This window comes from Oncorhynchus kisutch, linkage group LG10 (assembly GCF_002021735.2).
Source record: "Oncorhynchus kisutch isolate 150728-3 linkage group LG10, Okis_V2, whole genome shotgun sequence".
In the NCBI taxonomy this organism is placed as follows: domain Eukaryota; kingdom Metazoa; phylum Chordata; class Actinopteri; order Salmoniformes; family Salmonidae; genus Oncorhynchus; species Oncorhynchus kisutch.
In genome coordinates, this window is record NC_034183.2 from 74,754 (window position 1) to 95,978 (window position 21,225).

The window sequence follows — 21,225 nt, forward strand, 5'->3', positions numbered from 1 at the left end:
AGCTACACATAAGCTAGGTTGTGTGTAAGCTACGCATCAGCAAGGTTGTGTGTCAGCTGATGGTCAGCTAGGTTTTGTGTCAGCTGCTCATCAGCTAGGTTGTGTGTCAGCTACTCATCAGATGCTCGTCAGCTAGGTTGTGTGTCAGCTACTCGTCAGCTGCTCGACAGCTAGGTTTTGTTTCAGCTTCTCGTCAGCAGCTCGTCAGCTAGGTTGTGTGTCAGCTGCTCCTTAGCTTGGATGTGTGGCAGCTGTTTGTCAGCTAGGTTGTGTGTCAGCTGCTCGTCAGCTAGGTTGTGTGTCAGCTGCTCGTCAGGTAGGTTGTGTGTCAGCTGCTCGTCAGCTACTCGTAAGCTAGGTTGTGTGTCAGCTACGCATCAGCTATGTTGTGTGTCAGCTGCTCGTCAGCTAGGTTGTGTGGCAGCTGCTCGTCAGCTACACATAAGCTAGGTTGTGTGTAAGCTACGCATCAGCAAGGTTGTGTGTCAGCTGATGGTCAGCTAGGTTTTGTGTCAGCTGCTCATCAGCTAGGTTGTGTGTCAGCTACTCATCAGATGCTCGTCAGCTAGGTTGTGTGTCAGCTACTCGTCAGCTGCTCGACAGCTAGGTTTTGTTTCAGCTTCTCGTCAGCAGCTCGTCAGCTAGGTTGTGTGTCAGCTGCTCCTTAGCTTGGATGTGTGGCAGCTGTTTGTCAGCTAGGTTGTGTGGCAGCTAGCAGTTAGCTAGGTTGTGTCAGCCACTTTCCAGCGTCAGCTACTTCTCAGCTAGGTTGTGTCAGCTGCTCATCAGCTAGATTGTTTGTCAGCTACTCGTTAGCTGCTCGTCAGCTAGGTTCTGTGTCAGCTGCTCGTGAGCTGAGTTGTGTGTCAGCTGCTCGTCAACTAGGTTGTGTCAGCTACTCGTCAGCTAGGTTGCGTCAGCTAGTTTGTGTCATCTAGGTTATTTCAGCTGCTTGTCAGGTAGGTTGTGTCAGCTTGGTTTTGTCAGCTGCTTGTCAGCTGCTCATCAGCTAGGTTGCGTCAGCTGCTCGTCAGCTAGTTTGCGTCAGCTGCTTGTCAGCTAGGTTTGGTCAGCTAGGTTGTCAGCAAGGTTGCCTCAGCTTCTCGTCAGCGAGGTTCATTAGCTACTTGCCATCTAGTTTTTGGCGAGGTTGCGTCAGATAGGTTGTCAGCGAGGTTGTTTCAGCTACTGGTCAATTAGGTTGCGTCAGCTACTTGTCAGGTTGGTTGTGTCAGCTGCGCGTCAGCTGCTTGTCAGTAGGTCGTGTCAGCTACTCGTCAGCTGGGTTCTGTCAGCTGCTTGTCGGCTGGGTTGTGTCAGCTAGATTGTATTTACACTACTAGTCATCTAGGTTGAATCAGCTAGGTTGCGTCATCTACGCATCAGCTAGGTTGAATCATCTACTCGTCATCTAGTTTGCGTCAGCTACTTTTCAGCTGGGTTGTGTCAGATGCTCGTCAACTAGGTTGTGTCAGCTGCTCGTCAGCTAGGTTGTGTGTCATCTGCTCGTCAGCTAGGTTGTGTGTCAGCTTCTCGTTAGCTAGGTTGTGTGTCAGCTGCTCGTCAGCTACTCGTAAGCTAGGTTGTGTGTCAGCTACGCATCAGCTATGTTGTGTGTCAGCTGCTCGTCAGCTAGGTTGTGTGTCAGCTGCTCGTCAGCTACACATAAGCTAGGTTGTGTGTCAGCTACGCATCAGCAAGGTTGTGTGTCAGCTGATGGTCAGCTGGGTTTTGTGTCAGCTGCTCATCAGCTAGGTTGTGTGTCAGCTACTCATCAGATGCTCGTCAGCTAGGTTGTGTGTCAGCTACTCGTCAGCTGCTCGACAGCTAGGTTTTGTTTCAGCTTCTCGTCAGCAGCTCGTCAGCTAGGTTGTGTGTCAGCTACTAGTCAGCTGCTCATCAGCTACATTGTGTCAGCTGCTCGTTAGCAAGGTTGTGTGTCAGCTGCTCGTCAGCTAGGTTGTGTGTCAGCTGCTCCTTAGCTTGGATGTGTGGCAGCTGTTTGTCAGCTAGGTTGTGTGGCAGCTAGCAGTTAGCTAGGTTGTGTCAGCCACTTTCCAGCGTCAGCTACTTCTCAGCTAGGTTGTGTCAGCTGCTCATCAGCTAGATTGTTTGTCAGCTACTCGTTAGCTGCTCGTCAGCTAGGTTCTGTGTCAGCTGCTCGTGAGCTGAGTTGTGTGTCAGCTGCTCGTCAACTAGGTTGTGTCAGCTACTCGTCAGCTAGGTTGCGTCAGCTAGTTTGTGTCATCTAGGTTATTTCAGCTGCTTGTCAGGTAGGTTGTGTCAGCTTGGTTTTGTCAGCTGCTTGTCAGCTGCTCATCAGCTAGGTTGCGTCAGCTGCTCGTCAGCTAGTTTGCGTCAGCTGCTTGTCAGCTAGGTTTGGTCAGCTAGGTTGTCAGCGAGGTTCATTAGCTACTTGCCATCTAGTTTTTGGCGAGGTTGCGTCAGATAGGTTGTCAGCGAGGTTGTTTCAGCTACTGGTCAATTAGGTTGCGTCAGCTACTTGTCAGGTTGGTTGTGTCAGCTGCGCGTCAGCTGCTTGTCAGTAGGTCGTGTCAGCTACTCGTCAGCTGGGTTCTGTCAGCTGCTTGTCGGCTGGGTTGTGTCAGCTAGATTGTATTTACACTACTAGTCATCTAGGTTGAATCAGCTAGGTTGCGTCATCTACGCGTCAGCTAGGTTGAATCATCTACTCGTCATCTAGTTTGCGTCAGCTACTTTTCAGCTGGGTTGTGTCAGGTGCTTGTCATCTAGGTTGCAACAGCTAGATTGCGTCAGCTACTCGTCAGCTAGATTGCATCAGCTAGGATGCGTCAGCTACTGGTCAGCGTCAACCAGGTTGTGTCATCTAGGTTGTTTCAGCTGCTTGTCAGCTTGGTTGTCAGCTACTCATCAGGTAGGTTGTGCCAGCTGGGTTGTGTCATTTGCTTGTCATCTGCTCGTCAGCTAGGTTGCGCCAGCTGCTCGTCAGCTAGGTTGCGCCAGCTGCTCATCAGCTAGGTTGCGTCAGCTACTCTTCAGCTAGGTTGCGCCAGCTACTCGTCAGCTAGGTTGCATCAGCTACTCGTCAGCGAGTTTGCCTCAGCTACTCGTCAGCGAGGTTGCATCAGCTATTCATCAGCGAGGTTGCCACAGCTACTCGTCATCTATTTTTTGGCGAGGTTGCGTCAGCTACTAGTCAAGTTCTCATTTGCAACTGCGACCTGGCCAAGATAGGTTGCTAGGTTGCGTCAGCTAAGTTGTGTCAGCTAGTAGTCATCGTCAGCTAGGTTTTGTCATCTAGGTTGTTTCAGCTGCTTGTCAGCTAGGTTGTCAGCTACTCGTCAGGTAGGTTGTGTCAGCTGCGTTGTGTCAGCTGCTTGTCAGCTGCTTGTCAGCTGCTTGTCAGCTGCTTGTCAGCTGCTTGTCAGCTGCTTGTCAGCTGCTTGTCAGCTGCTTGTCAGCTGCTTGTCAGCTGCTCGTCAGCGAGGTTGTCAGCGAGGTTGTCAGCGAGGTTGCCTCAGCTACTCGTAAAGGAGGTTGCCTCAGCTTCTCGTCAGCGAGGTTGCCTCAGCTACTCGTCAGCGAGGTTGCCTCAGCTATTCGTCAGCGAGGTTGCCTCAGCTACTCGTCAGCGAGGTTGCATCAGCTATTCATCAGCGAGGTTGCCACAGCTACTCGTCATCTATTTTTTGGCGAGGTTGCGTCAGCTACTAGTCAAGTTCTCATTTGCAACTGCGACCTGGCCAAGATAAAGCATAGCAGTGTGAACAGACAACACAGAGTTACACATGGAGTAAACAATTAACAAGTCAATAACACAGTAGAAAAAAAGGGGAGTCTATATACAATGTGTGCAAAAGGCATGAGGAGGTAGGCGAAAAATTACAATTTTGCAGATTAACACTGGAGTGATAAATGATCAGATGGTCATGTACAGGTAGAGATATTGGTGTGCAAAAGAGCAGAAAAGTAAATAAATAAAAACAGTATGGGGATGAGGTAGGTGAAAATGGGTGGGCTATTTACCAATAGACTATATACAGCTGCAGCAATCGGTTAGCGATTGGTTAGCTGCTCACCGTCGCGGTTGTGTCAGCAGCTCGTCAGCTGGTTTGTGTCAGCTGCTCGTCGGGTAGGTTGTGTCAGCTGCTCGTCAGGTAGGTTGTGTCAGCTGCTCGTCGGGTAGGTTGTGTCAGCTGCTCGTCGGGTAGGTTGTGTCAGCTGCTCGTCAGGTAGGTTGTGTCAGCTGCTCGTCGGGTAGGTTGTGTCAGCTGCTCGTCAGGTAGGTTGTGTCAGCTGCTCGTCGGGTAGGTTGTGTCAGCTGCTCGTCAGGTAGGTTGTGTCAGCTGCTCGTCAGCTGGGTTGTGTCAGCTGCTTGTCAGTAGGTCGCGTCAGCTACTCGTCAGTTGGGTTGTGTATGCTGCTTGTCGGCTGGGTCGTGTCAGCTAGATTGTATTTACACGACTAGTCAGCTAGGTTGCATCAGCTACTCATCTGCCAGGTTGTGTCAGCTACTCGTCAACTAGGTTGCGTCAGCTAGGTCGCGTCAGCTACTCGTCAGCTAGGTTGCGTCAGCTAGATTGCATCAGCTACCCGTCAGCTGAGTTGTGTATGCTACTTGTCGGCTGGGTTGGGTCAGCTACATTGTATTTACACAACTAGTCAGCTAGGTTGCATCAGCTAGGTTGCGTCATCTATTCGTCAGCTTGGTTGAATCATCTACTCGTTAGCTAGTTTGCGTCAACTACTTTCAGCTAGGTTGTGTCAGCTGCTTGTCAGCTAGGTTGCGTCATCTACTTTTCAGCTGGGTTGTGTCAGCTAGGTTGTCAGCTAGATTGTATGTAAACTACCAGTCAGCTAGGTTGGGTCAGCCTGGTTGCGTCAGCTATTCGTCAACTTGGTTGTGTCAGCTACTCGTCAGCTAAGTTGGGTCAGCTAGGTTGCGTCAGCTACTCATCAGCTAGGTTGCGTCAGCTACTCATCAGCTTGGTTGCGTCAGCTAGGTTGTGTCAGCTACTCGTCAGCTAGGTTGCGTCAGCTACTAGTCAGCGTCAGCTAGGTTTGTCAGCGAGGTTGCGTCAGCTACTCTTCATCTACTTGTCGGCGAGGTTGTGTCATCTACTAGTCAGCATCAGCTAGGTTGTGTCATCTAGGTTGCGTCAGCTACTCGTCAGATAGGTTGTGTCAGCTGCGCGTCAGCTGGGTTGTGTCAGCTGCTTGTTAGCCTGGTTGCATCAGCTACTCGTCAGCTGGGTTGTGTCAGCTGCTTGTCGGCTGAGTTGTGTCAGCTAGATTGTATTTACACTACTAGTCATCTAGGTTGCATCAGCTAGGTTGCGTCAGCTACTCGTCAGCTAGGTTGCGTCAGCTACTCGTCAGCTAGGTTGCGTCAGCTACTAGTCAGCGTCAGCTTGGGTGTGTCATCTAGGATTTTTCAGATGCTTGTCAGCTAGGTTGTTAGCTTTGCATCAGGTAGGTTGTGGCAGCTAGGTTGTCAGCGAGGTTGCGTAAGCTACTTGTCATCTAGTTTTTGGCGAGGTTGCGTCAGCTACTAGTCAGCGTCAGCTAGGTTTGTCAGCGAGGTTGCGTCAGCTACTGTTCATCTACTTGTCGGCGAGGTTGTGACAGCTACTAGTCAGTATCAGCTAGTTTGTGTCATCTAGAATGTTTCAGCTACTTTTAAATTAGGTTTCGTCAGCTACTTGTCAGGTAGGTTGTGTCAGCTGCGCGTCAGCTAGGTTGTGTCAGCTGCGCGTCAGCTGGGTTGTGTCAGCTGCTCGTCAGCTAGGTCGCATCAGCTACTCGTCAGCTGGGTTGTGTCAGCTGCTTGTCGGCTGGGTTGTGTCAGCTACATTGTATTTACACTACTAGTCAGCTAGGTTGCATCAGCTAGGTTGCATCATCTACTCGTCAGCTAGGTTGCGTCAGCTACTCGTCAGCTTGTTTGCGTCAGCTACTCGTCAGCTTGTTTGCGTCAGCTTCTTTTCAGCTGGGTTGTGTCAGCTGCTTGTCGGCTGGGTTGTGTCAGCTACATTGTATTTACACTACTAGTCATCTAGGTTGCATCAGCTAGTTTGCGTCAGCTACTCATCAGCTAGGTTGCGTCAGCTGCTAGTCAGCGTCAGCTAGGTTGTGTCATCTAGGTTTTTTCAGCTACTTGTCAGCTAGGTTGTCAGCTAGGTTGCGTCAGCTAGGTTGTGTCAGCTGCTAGCCAGTGTCAGCTAGGTTGTCAGCTACTAGTCAGCGTCAGCTAGGTTGTGTCTTCTTCTTGTCAGGATCAGCTGCTAGTCAGCTAGGTTGTATCAAATATATAATATTTTATTGGTCATGTACACCTTGCTAGCAGATGTTATTGCGAGTGTAGCAAAATGCTTGTGCTTCTAGTTCTGACAGTGCATTAATGTCTAACAAGCAATCTAACAATTCCACAACCACTACCTAATACACACATCTAAGTAAAGGTATTGAATAAGAATATATACATATAAAATGTGGATGAGCAATGTGTTAGCAACATAGTCAAGATGCAATAGATGGTATAAAATACAGTATATACATCTGGGATGAGTAATGCAAGATATGTAGAAATCATTATTAAAGTTGCCTTAATAAAGTGACTAGTGATCCATTTGTTAGAGTGGCCAATGATTGTGTTAGCGATGGCTGTTTAACAGTCTGATGGCTTTGAGATAGAAATATTTTTCAGTCTCTCGGTCCCAGCTTTGAGGCACCTGTACTGACCTCGACTTCTGGATGGTAGCGGGTGAACAGGCAGTGGCTCGGGTGGTTGTTGTCCTTGATGATCTTTTCGGCCTTCCTTTGACATCGGTGTGTTGTAGGTAACCCGGTGGGCACGTAGTTTGCCCCTGTTGATGCGTGTTGCAGATCACACCACCCTCTGGTGAGCCCTGCGGTTGTGGGCAGTGCAGTTGCCATACCAGGTGGTGATACAGCCTGACCAGATGCTCTCAATTGTGCATCTGTAAAAGTTTGAGGGTTTTAGGTGACACGCCAAATTTCTTCAGCCTCCTGAGGTTGAAGAGGCGCTGTTGTGCCTGTTGACCATTTCAGGCTATCGTTGGTGTGTACGCCAAGGATCTTAAAACTTTCCACCTTCTCCACTGTTGTCCCATCGATGTGGATAGAGGGGTTCTCCCTCTGTTTCCTGAAGTCCACGATCATCTCCTTTGTTTTGTTGACGTTGAGTGTGAGCTTGTTTTCCTGACACCACACTCCGAGTGCCCTCACTTCCTCCCTATAGGCTGTCTTGTCATTGTTGTGATCAAGCCCACTACTGTTGTGTTATCTGCAAACTTGATGATGATTGAGTTGGAGGCGTGCATGGTCACGCAGTCATCAAATCAAATCAAATCAAATATCACTGGAGGCTCACTGGAGAGACGCTATCCGAAGCGGTGCAGCCAACGGGTTTCTCCACGCATCGCGCCGACAGAAACAAACATCTTTCTGGTAAGAAGAGGGGCGGGGGCGTATGCCTGGTGTGATGAAAGAAACATACAGGAACTCAAATCCTTCTGTTCACCTGATTTAGAATTCCTCACAATCAAATGTCGACCACATTATCTACCAAGAGAATTCTCTTCGATTATAATCACAGCCGTATATATCCCCCCCCAAGCAGACACATTGATGGCTCTGAACGAACTTTATTTAACTCTCTGCAAACTGGAAACGATTTATCCGGAGGCTGCATTCATTGTAGCTGGGGATTTTAACAAGGCTAATCTGAAAACAAGACTCCCTAAATTTTATCAGCATACCGATTGCGCAACCAGGGGTGGAAAGACCTTGGATCATTGTTACTCTAACTTCCGCGACGCATATAAGGCCCTGCCCCGCCCCCCTTTCGGAAAAGCTGACCACGACTCCATTTTGTTGATCCCTGCCTACAGACAGAAACTAAAACAAGAGGCTCCCACGCTGAGGTCTGTCCAACGCTGGTCCGACCAAGCTGACTCCACACACCAAGACTGCTTCCATCACGTGGACTGGGAGATGTTTCGTATTGCGTCAGATAACAACATTGACGAATACGCTGATTCGGTGTGCGAGTTCATTAGAACGTGCGTTGAAGATGTCGTTCCCATAGCAACGATTAAAACATTCCCTAACCAGAAACCGTGGATTGATGGCAGCATTCGTGTGAAACTGAAAGCGCGAACCACTGCTTTTAATCAGGGCAAGGTGTCTGGTAACATGACCGAATACAAACAGTGCAGCTATTCCCTCCGCAAGGCTATCAAACAAGCTAAGCGCCAGTACAGAGACAAAGTAGAATCTCAATTCAACGGCTCAGACACAAGAGGCATGTGGCAGGGTCTACAGTCATTGGTGAACAGTGATTACAGGAGGGGGCTGAGCACGCACCTTTTGGGGCTCCAGGATCAGTGAGGTGGAGATGTTGTTTCCTACCTTCACCACCTCGGGGCGGCCCATCAAAGTCAGGGTCTACAGAGGGATTTGTCCATTTACTGTAGTCTAATATTTTTTCACCTTTGTTTTTAGCTTTTCACTCCGTTCAACATCCCTTTAAGACGTGTTGTGTACAGAATCAAAGATTTAAGGGTTGGGATGACTTGTCGATCATCCTCTACTCGTCTTGATCGTCGTTACTAGCCTGAGTGTTGAAATTCAACCTATTTCTCACGCAACCTAAATGCATCATTGAAGATCCCTGATTTGTGTGTGTGCGTGTAGTCTAGGTCCCAGGGTATAGGGTTTATCCGGCTGCATGTTCCCTGGGCGACGCTGAGCAGAGAGGCTGAGCTACAGAAGATCAAAGTGCCAGTCAAAAAGGTATGCCTGTTACCACAGAAACACACATGCACACCTGGTAGCTTTTTGAGTAATCTTGTGATTGAGCTGATGTGACCATGTTACATGTGTTGTGTTCTTTGATTGGACAGAGTTATGAGTGTTGTGTTCTCTGATTGGACAGAGTTATGAGTTGCGGCAGCCTCAGGGCATCGCGGGGAAAATAGCATTGTTGTATCAAACCCTGATCAAACCCTTCCGACCTGATGTCCCAGAAACACTAAACACACAGTCCCACCAGAACCGAACAAAGACCCTCTCACACCCCTTCTCCAGAGACAAGCTACACCTGTGAGTACCAACCCATGCTCACACACATGCATACAAACACACATGCTTGCACATACATACAAATGCTTACACACATATTCACTCATGCTTTCTAACTATGTCTGTCATCCTCTACAGGTTTGAAATCAAGTCACAGGACATTCTATTTGACTACTCCGTACGCAGCAGAATAGTGAGTCACACACACCTCTCAATAACACTTTCTTACTGAGTACAGTTACATGCACACAATAATTTGACTATTGTGGTTACAAATAGGGTTAATCATGTGATTATTGTGGGTAGGGTAAATACGGTTAATCATGTGATTATTGTGGGTAGGGTAAATACGGTTAATCATGTGATTATTGTGGGCAGGATTAATCGTGATTATTGTGGATAGGGTTAATCATGTGATTATTGTGGGTGTGGTAAATAGGGTTAATCATGTGATTATTGTGGATAGGGTTAATCATGTGATTATTGTGGATAGGGTTAATCATGTGATTATTGTGGATAGGGTTAATCATGTGATTATTGTGGGTGTGGTAAATAGGGTTAATCATGTGATTATTGTGGATAGGGTTAATCATGTGATTATTGTGGATAGGGTTAATCATGTGATTATTGTGGATAGGGTTAATCATGTGATTATTGTGGATAGGGTTAATCATGTGATTATTGTGGATAGGGTTAATCATGTGATTATTGTGGATAGGGTTAATCATGTGATTATTGTGGATAGGGTTAATCATTCATTCATCATCCATTCAGCTGATGTTCTGAAAGAGCTGCAAAATCTGGACCCCTACAAATCAGCCGGGCTAGACAATCTGGACCCTTTCTTTCTAAAATTATCTGCCGAAATTGTTGCCACCCCTATTACTAGCCTGTTCAACCTCTCTTTCGTGTCGTCTGAGATTCCCAAAGATTGGAAAGCAGCTGCGGTCATCCCCCTCTTCAAAGGGGGGGACACTCTTGACCCAAACTGCTACAGACCTATATCTATCCTACCGTGCCTTTCTAAGGTCTTCGAAAGCCAAGTCAACAAACAGATTACCGACCATTTCGAATCTCACCATACCTTCTCTGCTATGCAATCTGGTTTCAGAGCTGGTCATGGGTGCACCTCAGCCACGCTCAAGGTCCTAAACGATATCTTAACCGCCATCGATAAGAAACATTACTGTGCAGCCGTATTCATTGATCTGGCCAAGGCTTTCGACTCTGTCAATCACCATATCCTCATCGGCAGACTCGACAGCCTTGGTTTCTCAAATGATTGCCTCGCCTGGTTCACCAACTACTTCTCTGATAGAGTTCAGTGTGTCAAATCGGAGGGTCTGCTGTCCGGACCTCTGGCAGTCTCTATGGGGGTGCCACAGGGTTCAATTCTTGGACCGACTCTCTTCTCTGTATACATCAATGAGGTCGCTCTTGCTGCTGGTGAGTCCCTGATCCACCTCTACGCAGACGACACCATTCTGTATACTTCCGGCCCTTCTCTGGACACTGTGTTAACAACCCTCCAGGCAAGCTTCAATGCCATACAACTCTCCTTCCGTGGCCTCCAATTGCTCTTGAATGCAAGTAAAACTAAATGCATGCTCTTCAACCGATCGCTGCCTGCACCTACCCGCCTGTCCAACATCACTACTCTGGACGGCTCTGACTTAGAATACGTGGACAACTACAAATACTTAGGTGTCTGGTTAGATTGTAAACTCTCCTTCCAGACCCATATCAAACATCTCCAATCCAAAGTTAAATCTAGAATTGGCTTCCTATTTCGCAACAAAGCATCCTTCACTCATGCTGCCAAACATACCCTTGTAAAACTGACCATCCTACCAATCCTCGACTTTGGCGATGTCATTTACAAAATAGCCTCCAATACCCTACTCAACAAATTGGATGCAGTCTATCACAGTGCAATCCGTTTTATCACCAAAGCCCCATATACTACCCACCATTGCGACCTGTACGCTCTCGTTGGCTGGCCCTCGCTTCATACTCGTCGCCAAACCCACTGGCTCCATGTCATCTACAAGACCCTGCTAGGTAAAGTCCCCCCTTATCTCAGCTCGCTGGTCACCATAGCATCTCCCACCTGTAGCACACGCTCCAGCAGGTATATCTCTCTAGTCACCCCCAAAACCAATTCTTTCTTTGGCCGCCTCTCCTTCCAGTTCTCTGCTGCCAATGACTGGAACGAACTACAAAAATCTCTGAAACTGGAAACACTTATCTCCCTCACTAGCTTTAAGCACCAACTGTCAGAGCAGCTCACAGATTACTGCACCTGTACATAGCCCACCTATAATTTAGCCCAAACAACTACCTCTTTCCCAACTGTATTTAATTTTAATTTATTTATTTATTTTGCTCCTTTGCACCCCATTATTTTTTTATTTCTACTTTGCACATTCTTCCATTGCAAAACTACCATTCCAGTATTTTACTTGCTATATTGTATTTACTTTGCCATCTTGGCCTTTTTTGCCTTTACCTCCCTTCTCACCTCATTTGCTCACATTGTATATAGACTTGTTTATACTGCATTATTGACTGTATGTTTGTTTTTACTCCATGTGTAACTCTGTGTCGTTTTATCTGTCGAACTGCTTTGCTTTATCTTGGCCAGGTCGCAATTGTAAATGAGAACTTGTTCTCAACTTGCCTACCTGGTTAAATAAAGGTAAATAATAAATAATAATAATAATAATGTGATTATTGTGGATAGGGTTAATCATGTGATTATTGTGGATAGGGTTAATCATGTGATTATTGTGGATAGGGTTAATCATGTGATTATTGTGGATAGGGTTAATCATGTGATTATTGTGGATAGGGTTAATCATGTGATTATTGTGGATAGGGTTAATCATGTGATTATTGTGGATAGGGTTAATCATGTGATTATTGTGGATAGGGTTAATCATGTGATTATTGTGGATAGGGTTAATCATGTGATTTTTTTATATTTTTTTTATTTCACCTTTATTTAACCAGGTAGGCTAGTTGAGAACACCTTTATTTAACCAGGTAGGCTAGTTGAGAACACCTTTATTTAACCAGGTAGGCAAGTTGAGAACACCTTTATTTAACCAGGTAGGCTAGTTGAGAACACCTTTATTTAACCAGGTAGGCTAGTTGAGAACACCTTTATTTAACCAGGTAGGCTAGTTGAGAACACCTTTATTTAACCAGGTAGGCTAGTTGAGAACACCTTTATTTAACCAGGTAGGCTAGTTGAGAACACCTTTATTTAACCAGGTAGGCAAGTTGAGAACACCTTTATTTAACCAGGTAGGCTAGTTGAGAACACCTTTATTTAACCAGGTAGGCTAGTTGAGAACACCTTTATTTAACCAGGTAGGCTAGTTGAGAACACCTTTATTTAACCAGGTAGGCTAGTTGAGAACACCTTTATTTAACCAGGTAGGCTAGTTGAGAACACCTTTATTTAACCAGGTAGGCTAGTTGAGAACACCTTTATTTAACCAGGTAGGCTAGTTGAGAACACCTTTATTTAACCAGGTAGGCTAGTTGAGAACACCTTTATTTAACCAGGTAGGCTAGTTGAGAACACCTTTATTTAACCAGGTAGGCTAGTTGAGAACACCTTTATTTAACCAGGTAGGCTAGTTGAGAACACCTTTATTTAACCAGGTAGGCTAGTTGAGAACACCTTTATTTAACCAGGTAGGCTAGTTGAGAACACCTTTATTTAACCAGGTAGGCTAGTTGAGAACACCTTTATTTAACCAGGTAGGCTAGTTGAGAACACCTTTATTTAACCAGGTAGGCTAGTTGAGAACACCTTTATTTAACCAGGTAGGCTAGTTGAGAACACCTTTATTTAACCAGGTAGGCTAGTTGAGAACACCTTTATTTAACCAGGTAGGCTAGTTGAGAACACCTTTATTTAACCAGGTAGGCTAGTTGAGAACACCTTTATTTAACCAGGTAGGCTAGTTGAGAACACCTTTATTTAACCAGGTAGGCTAGTTGAGAACACCTTTATTTAACCAGGTAGGCTAGTTGAGAACACCTTTATTTAACCAGGTAGGCTAGTTGAGAACACCTTTATTTAACCAGGTAGGCTAGTTGAGAACACCTTTATTTAACCAGGTAGGCTAGTTGAGAACACCTTTATTTAACCAGGTAGGCTAGTTGAGAACACCTTTATTTAACCAGGTAGGCTAGTTGAGAACACCTTTATTTAACCAGGTAGGCTAGTTGAGAACAAGTTCTCATTTGCAACTGCGACCTGGCCAAGATAAAGCATAGCAGTGTGAGCAGACAACAAAGAGTTACACATGGAGTAAACAATTAACAAGTCAATAACACAGTAGAAACCAAAGGGGGGGTCTATATACAATGTGTGCAAAAGGCATGAGGAGGTAGGCAAATAATTACAATTTTGCAGATTAACACTGGAGTGATGAATGATCAGATGGTCATGTACAGGTAGAGATATTGGTGTGCAAAAGAGCAGAAAAGTAAATAAATAATAAACAGTATGGGGATGAGGTAGGTGAGAAAGGGTGGGCTATTTACCAATAGACTATGTACAGCTGCAGCGATCGGTTAGCCGCTCAGATAGCTGATGTTTGAAGTTGGTGAGGGAGATAAACGTCTCCAACTTCAGCGATTTTTGCAATTCGTTCCAGTCACAGGCTGCAGAGTACTGGAACGAAAGGCGGCCAAATGAGGTGTTGGCTTTAGGGATGATCAGTGAGATACACCTGCTGGAGCGCGTGCTACGGATGGGTGTTGCCATCGTGACCAGTGAGCTGAGATAAGGCGGAGCTTTACCTAGCATGGACTTGTAGATGACCTGGAGCCAGTGGGTCTGGCGACGAATATGTAGCGAGGGCCAGCCGACTAGAGCATACAAGTTGCAGTGGTGGGTGGTATAAGGTGCTTTAGTGATGAAACGGATGGCACTGTGATAGACTGCATCCAGTTTGCTGAGTAGAGTGTTGGAAGCCATTTTGTAGATGACATCGCCGAAGTCGAGGATCGGTAGGATAGTCAGTTTTACTAGGGTAAGCTTGGCGGCGTGAGTGAAGGAGGCTTTGTTGCGGAATAGAAAGCCGACTCATGATTTGATTTTCGATTGGAGATGTTTGATATGAGTCTGGAAGGAGAGTTTGCAGTCTAGCCAGACACCTAGGTACTTATAGACGTCCACATATTCTAGGTCGGAACCATCCAGGGTGGTGATGCTAGTCGGGCATGCGGGTGCAGGCAGCGACCGGTTGAAAAGCATGCATTTGGTTTTACTAGCGTTTAAGAGCAGTTGGAGGCCACGGAAGGAGTGTTGTATTGCATTGAAGCTTGTTTGGAGGTTAGATAGCACAGTGTCCAAAGACGGGCCGAAGGTATATAGAATGGTGTCGTCTGCGTAGAGGTGGATCAGGGAATCGCCCGCAGCAAGAGCAACATCATTGATATACACAGAGAAAAGAGTCGGCCCGAGAATTGAACCCTGTGGCACCCCCATAGAGACTGCCAGAGGACCAGACAGCATGCCCTCCGATTTGACGCACTGAACTCTGTCTGCAAAGTAATTGGTGAACCAGGCAAGGCAGTCATCCGAAAAACCGAGGCTCCTGAGTCTGCCGATAAGAATATGGTGATTGACAGAGTCGAAAGCCTTGGCAAGGTCGATGAAGACGGCTGCACAGTACTGTCTTTTATCGATGGCGGTTATGATATCGTTGAGTACCTTGAGTGTGGCTGAGGTGCACCCATGACCGGCTCGGAAACCAGATTGCACAGCGGAGAAGGTGCGGTGGGATTCGAGATGGTCAGTGACCTGTTTGTTGACTTGGCTTTCGAAGACCTTAGATAGGCAGGGCAGGATGGATATAGGTCTGTAACAGTTTGGGTCCAGGGTGTCTCCCCCTTTGAAGAGGGGGATGACTGCGGCAGCTTTCCAATCCTTGGGGATCTCAGACGATATGAAAGAGAGGTTGAACAGGCTGGTAATAGGGGTTGCGACAATGGTGGCAGATAGTTTCAGAAATAGAGGGTCCAGATTGTCATTGTTCTTTTGGATAGGGTTAGGGTTAATCATATGAGTAATGTGGATAAGGTGAAGATTAACAGGGTTAATCGTGATTATTTTGGATAGGGTTCATAGGGTTAATCATGAGAAGAAAAAAAAAATGCACCTCTATTTAACCAGGTAAGCTTGCTGAAAACAAGTTCTCATTTACAACTGCGACCTGGCCAAGATAAAGCAAAGTGGTGTGACAAAGACAACACAGAGTTACACATAGGATAAACAAATGTACAGTCAATAACACAATAGAAAAGTCTATACACAGTGTGTGCAAATGAAGTAAGATTAGGAAGGTAAGGCAATAAATAGGCCATAGTAGCGAAATAATTACAATTTAGCAAATAAACACTGGAGTGATAGAATTGCAGAAGATGAATGTGCAAGTAGAGATACTGGGGTGCAAAGCAGGCAAAAGAAATGATTAAAATAAATAACAATATGGGGATGAGGGTAGTTGGATGGGCTATTTACAGATGGGCTGTGTACAGGTGCAATGATCTGAAAGCTGCTCTGACAGCTGGTGCTTAAAGTTAGTGAGGGAGATGTGAGTCTCCAGCTTCAGAGATTTTTGCAGTTCGTTCCAGTCATTGGCAGCAGAGAACTGGATGGAAAGGCGGCCAAATGAGCAGTTGGCTTTGGGGGTGACCAGTGAAATATACCTGCTGGAGCGTGTGCTACGGGTGGGTGTTGCTATGGTGACCAGTGAGCTGAGATAAGGTAAAGCGGGGCTTTACCTAGCAGAGACTTGTAGATGACCTGGAGCCAGTGGGTTTGGCGAACAATATGAAGCGAGGGCCAGCCAACGAGAGCAAACAGGTCGCAGTGGTGGGTAGTATATGGGGCTTTGGTGACAGAACGGATAGCGCTGTGATCGACTGCATCCAATTTGCTGAGTAGAGTGTTGGAAGCTATTTTGTAAATGACATCGCCGAAGTCGAGGATCGGTAGGACAGTCAGTTTTACGAGGGTATGTTTGGCAGCATGAGTGAAGGAGGCTTTGTTTGCGGAATAGGAAGCAGATTCTAGATTTAATTTTAATTTAATTTTGGATTGGATTGGAGATGCTTAATGTGAGTCTGGAAGGAGAGTTTACAGTCTAACCAGACACCTAGGTATTTGTAGTTGTCCACATATTCTAAGTCAGAACCGTCCAGAGCAGTGATGCTAGAAGGGCAGGCGGGTGTGGGCAGTGATCGATTGAAGAGCATGCATTTAGTTTTACTTGTATTTAAGAGCAGTTAGAGGCCACGGAAGGAGAGTTGTATGGCATTGAAACTTGTCTGGAGGTTAGTTAACACAGTGTCCAAAGAAGGGCCAGAAGTATACAGAATGGTGTCGTCGCATAGAGGTGGATCAGAGAATTACCAGCCACAAGAGCGACATCATTGGTGTATACAGAGAAAATAGTCAGCCCGAGAATTGAACCCTGTGGAACCCCCATAGAGACTGCCAGAGGTCCAGACAAGAGGCTCTCCGATTTGACGCACTGAACTCTGTCTGAGAAGTAGTTGGTGAACCAGGAGAGGCAGTCAGTTGAGAAACCAAGGCTGTCTATAGGAATACAGTGATTGACGGAGTCGAAGGCCTTGGCCAGGTCAATGAATACGGCTGCACAGTACTGTCTTTTGTCGATGGCAGATATGATATCGTTTAGGACCTTGAGCGTGGCTGAGGTGCACCCATGACCAGCTCGGAAACCAGATTGCATAGCGAAGAAGGTACGGTGGGATTTGAAATGGTCTGTGATTTTTTTGTTAACTTGGCTTTCGAAGACCTTAGAAAGGCAGGGTAGTATAGACATAGGTCTGTAACAGTTAGGGTCTAGATTGTCTCCCCTTTGAAGAGAGGTGACCGCAGCAGCTTTCACATCTCTGGGTGATCTCAGACGATACAAAAGAGAGGTTGAACAGACTAGTAATAGGGGTTGATAGGGTTGATCATGTCATTATTATGGCTGGGTTATGGGTTAATAGGGTTGATCATGTCATTATTATGGCTAGGTTATGTGATTGTGGATAAGGTAATGATTAATCATGTGATTGTTGTGGATAGTCAGATTAATTTAATAGTTCAAATGAAATATTTAGATGCTTGCTAGATGAACATTACCCCTAATAATCCTGTTTACATGGACACGGCAATCAAAATAAATAAAAAACGGCAAACAAAATAAAAGTTCTACCATAGCAACCATGTTTTTTTTGGGAAGCATATATAGTTTGCATTTGAAAACTACTTATAAAACATTCAGTTGTTCCGATTTCATTTCACTCACGCAAAAGAGGGCTTGCACGGTTGATGCTAGCACATGCGCGGATCAAATACACGCGCGGATCAAGTACACCCGCGGATCAACCACACGCGCGGATCAAATACGCGCGCGGATCAAATACGCGGGCGGATCAAATACACGCAGTATTACCTTACTACAGAAGGGAGAAGGCGCCAAACCACTATAGTTTATTACATAACATACTTAGAGGCATTGTATCAAAGAGGATGAGATTAAATGGGGGGGGGCTATTCAGGACTTGGAACCAGTTCACAAATTGAACTTTGCAACCAATGAAGTGGCTGCTGTGGTTGAAGAGGTGCTTGATCATCTGTAGAGATGCTGTTTACTGAAAGAATCCATTGGGACCTTGCGGACTTGAAATAGCTTTTTCGGCCTATTGGGAGAAATCATGTTAATAAAGCTCTGACGAAGGCCTTGTGGCAGATGAGTAAAGCTTAATAAAGAGCAGTGACACGAGCAAAAAATGGATCAATAAAATCTACACAGCTGGAATGCCGATTAAGGCGTTTACATGTCCTAATATTTTGAAAAACAGGTGTTTTAACTGGCTTTTGCTTACTTCAATTTTAGCTATTAATCTACCTACTGTCATAATCAGTTTAATATGAAATTATCACAGTGCATGGAAACGTGTCATAACAAGAGCATCAGTAAAGGAGTCACCACCTTCATGTCCTATGTTTGTGTTTGTTTGTGTGTACCTGTGTCTAGGTCAAGGAGATATTGACACGCACCGCCTGTACACAGACTTGCCAAGCCACTGGTGAGCACTATCTTTCTTTGTATCTCCCTCTCGCTCTGTATATCTCTCTCTGTATCTGTCTCTCTCTGTATATCTCTCTCTGTATCTGTCTCTCTCTGTATCTGTCTCGCTCTGTATCTGTCTCTCTCCCTCACTGTATCTGTCTCTCTCTGTATATCTCTCTTTGTATCTCCCTCTCGCTCTGTATATCTCTCTCTGTATCTGTCTCGCTCTGTATATCTCTCTCTGTATCTGTCTCTCTCTGTATATCTCTCTCTGTATCTGTCTCGCTCTGTATATCTCTCTCTGTATCTATCTCTCTCTGTATATCTCTCTCTGTATCTGTCTCGCTCTGTATATCTCTCTCTGTATCTCCCTCTCGCTCTGTATATCTCTCTCTGTATCTGTCTCTCTCTGTATATCTCTCTCTGTATCTGTCTCGCTCTGTATATCTCTCTCTGTATCTGTCTCTCTCTGTATATCTCTCTCTGTATCTGTCTCTCTCTGTATATCTCTCTCTGTATCTGTCTCTCTCTGTATATCTCTCTCTGTATCTGTCTCTCTCTGTATATCTCTCTCTGTATCTGTCTCTCTCTGTATATCTCTCTCTGTATCTGTCTCTCTCTGTATATCTCTCTCTGTATCTGTCTCTCTCTGTATATCTCTCTCTGTATCTGTCTCGCTCTGTATATCTCTCTCTGTATCTGTCTCGCTCTGTATATCTCTCTCTGTATCTGTCTCGCTCTGTATATCTCTCTCTGTATATCTCTCTCTGTATCTGTATCTCTCTCTGTATCTGTCTCTCTCTGTATATCTCTCTCTGTATCTGTCTCTCTCTGTATATCTCTCTCTGTATCTGTCTCTCTCTGTATATCTCTCTCTGTATCTGTCTCTCTCTGTATATCTCTCTCTGTATCTGTCTCTCTCTGTATATCTCTCTCTGTATCTGTCTCTCTCTGTATATCTCTCTCTGTATATCTCTCTCTGTATCTGTCTCTCTCTGTATATCTCTCTCTGTATATCTCTCTCTGTATCTGTATCTCTCTCTGTATCTGTCTCTCTCTGTATATCTCTCTCTGTATCTGTCTCTCTCTGTATATCTCTCTCTGTATCTGTCTCTCTCTGTATATCTCTCTCTGTATCTGTCTCTCTCTGTATATCTCTCTCTGTATCTGTCTCTCTCTGTATATCTCTCTCTGTATATCTCTCTCTGTATATCTCTCTCCCTCACTGTATCTGTATATCTGTTACTGTAATTTAATTATGCCAATGTGTTTTCATTCATTGAAAACCCTTAATCTATTTTATGAGAATTTGTAAGATTCTTGTTTGCATAAAATATCAAATCAAATCAAATGTATTTATATAGCCCTTCGTACATCAGCTGATATCTCAAAGTGCTGTACAGAAACCCAGCCTAAAACCCCAAACAGCAAGCAATGCAGGTGTAGAAGCATAAAATAGATGGAGACCAGTCTTTCAATAATAGGTTACAGAATTTATTCTCGGAGCGTGCTGCCACTTAACCACGAGCAACATTTTATATACAGATCATGACGTCATTTCATTGCTTTAACAGAATCCCCTCCTCTTGATCGGGACAAAGTGAGGTGAAAAGTTCATTCTAACTTACTAACACACTCCCAGGTAACTTTTGACCCCTCAACATTATCAATCACCACTGAGCTGACAGTTCTAATGAACAGAACTTAGGAATGCACTCACTGTCTTATCTAAAAAACCCAGAGCTCAGTTCCGTAGGTTCAACCATAGGCTAACGACCTTATCTGTTTTCACAGTCCACAACCCATTCGTTTCTTCCTAGTTGAAATGGTGTTCATTAACTTTAATTACTCCTTGTCCGTGTCTCACAATCCCACCTTATGAACTCATATCGTTAATCAGATATAATAAAACAGAGTATAAGTTTACTTAGTTACAATTCTATTTAAAATGGGGATATTGTTTATTCATTTATTCATAATAATTCTAACAATCCACCCTAAAAATGACTAAACAATTCATACCATCATTAAACACTAAAAGGAAACTTCAATGATATCCTAGGAATAAGACAAACCAAACCAGTATGTACACACGATCAACGCCCGTGACTGTTTTAACCTACATCAGAATCATAACACTTCTTATCAGGATTTTCGTTACAATCGTCATTTCAAAACAGTCCATACATTGAAATATGAATAACCTAAATCTCCTAAACATCAAATATTGTCTCGTCCATCATAGGCTCCTCATAATTAAAAGATCCGGATTCCTCCGCTGGACCCGGGGTCCTGTATTCATCATTCCACTGGTCAGAGCTTAGAATGGGTTCATATTTCACCATCTGAAGTGTCATTGATTTCTCCAGAGTCCTAGAAATGAGAACTTTCACGCACGGAATCAAAACACATCCACACAAAACTAACACAGTCACACAGGTGAAGGTAGCTGTAAGGGATTTCCTCCTCTTCTTCCGAAGAGGAGAGACGAAACGGATCAGAGGACCAATATGCGGCGTGGTAAGTGTCCATGGTTCTTTTAATATGAAAATTGACTCATGAACAACTGATACAACAAAAACAAGAAACGTGTGAAACCCTCAACAGCCCTATCTGGTGCAAAACACAAAGACAGGAACAATCACCCACAAACACACCGTGACACCCAGGCTACCTAAGTATGATTCTCAATCAGAGACAACTAATGACACCTGCCTCTGATTGAGAACCATACTAGCCCGAAACATAGAAAACCCCAAATCATAGAAAATCAAACATAGACTGCCCACCCAACTCACGCCCTGACCATACTAACTAAATACAAAACACAGGAAATAAAGGTCAGAACGTGACAGTAGCCCATAACACAGTAATGATAACATTTTTCCATCTTCCAAACACACTGTCAACCCAATTAGTCAGAGAAGTATCCACCCCTGAGTTTACTGCCAACTCGTGTACTAGGGTGTGTAAACCAGACAAGGCCTTGGTCACTGATCCATCCGAAACTGTATCCTCG

The 21,225-nt window shown here is 45.1% G+C and overlaps 1 protein-coding gene across 1 annotated transcript in view; it reads left to right on the forward strand.

Annotated features, from left to right (window-relative positions):
- LOC116375772 (anoctamin-1-like) overlaps nt 1-21,225 on the forward strand; it is a 214,212-nt gene that overhangs the window by 69,397 nt on the left and 123,590 nt on the right. The window contains exons 4-7 of the mRNA XM_031832859.1: nt 8,701-8,799; nt 8,942-9,108; nt 9,226-9,280; nt 18,171-18,222. Of these exons, the coding sequence (XP_031688719.1) occupies nt 8,701-8,799; nt 8,942-9,108; nt 9,226-9,280; nt 18,171-18,222 (373 nt within the window). The remainder of the gene's footprint in view (nt 1-8,700; nt 8,800-8,941; nt 9,109-9,225; nt 9,281-18,170; nt 18,223-21,225) is intronic.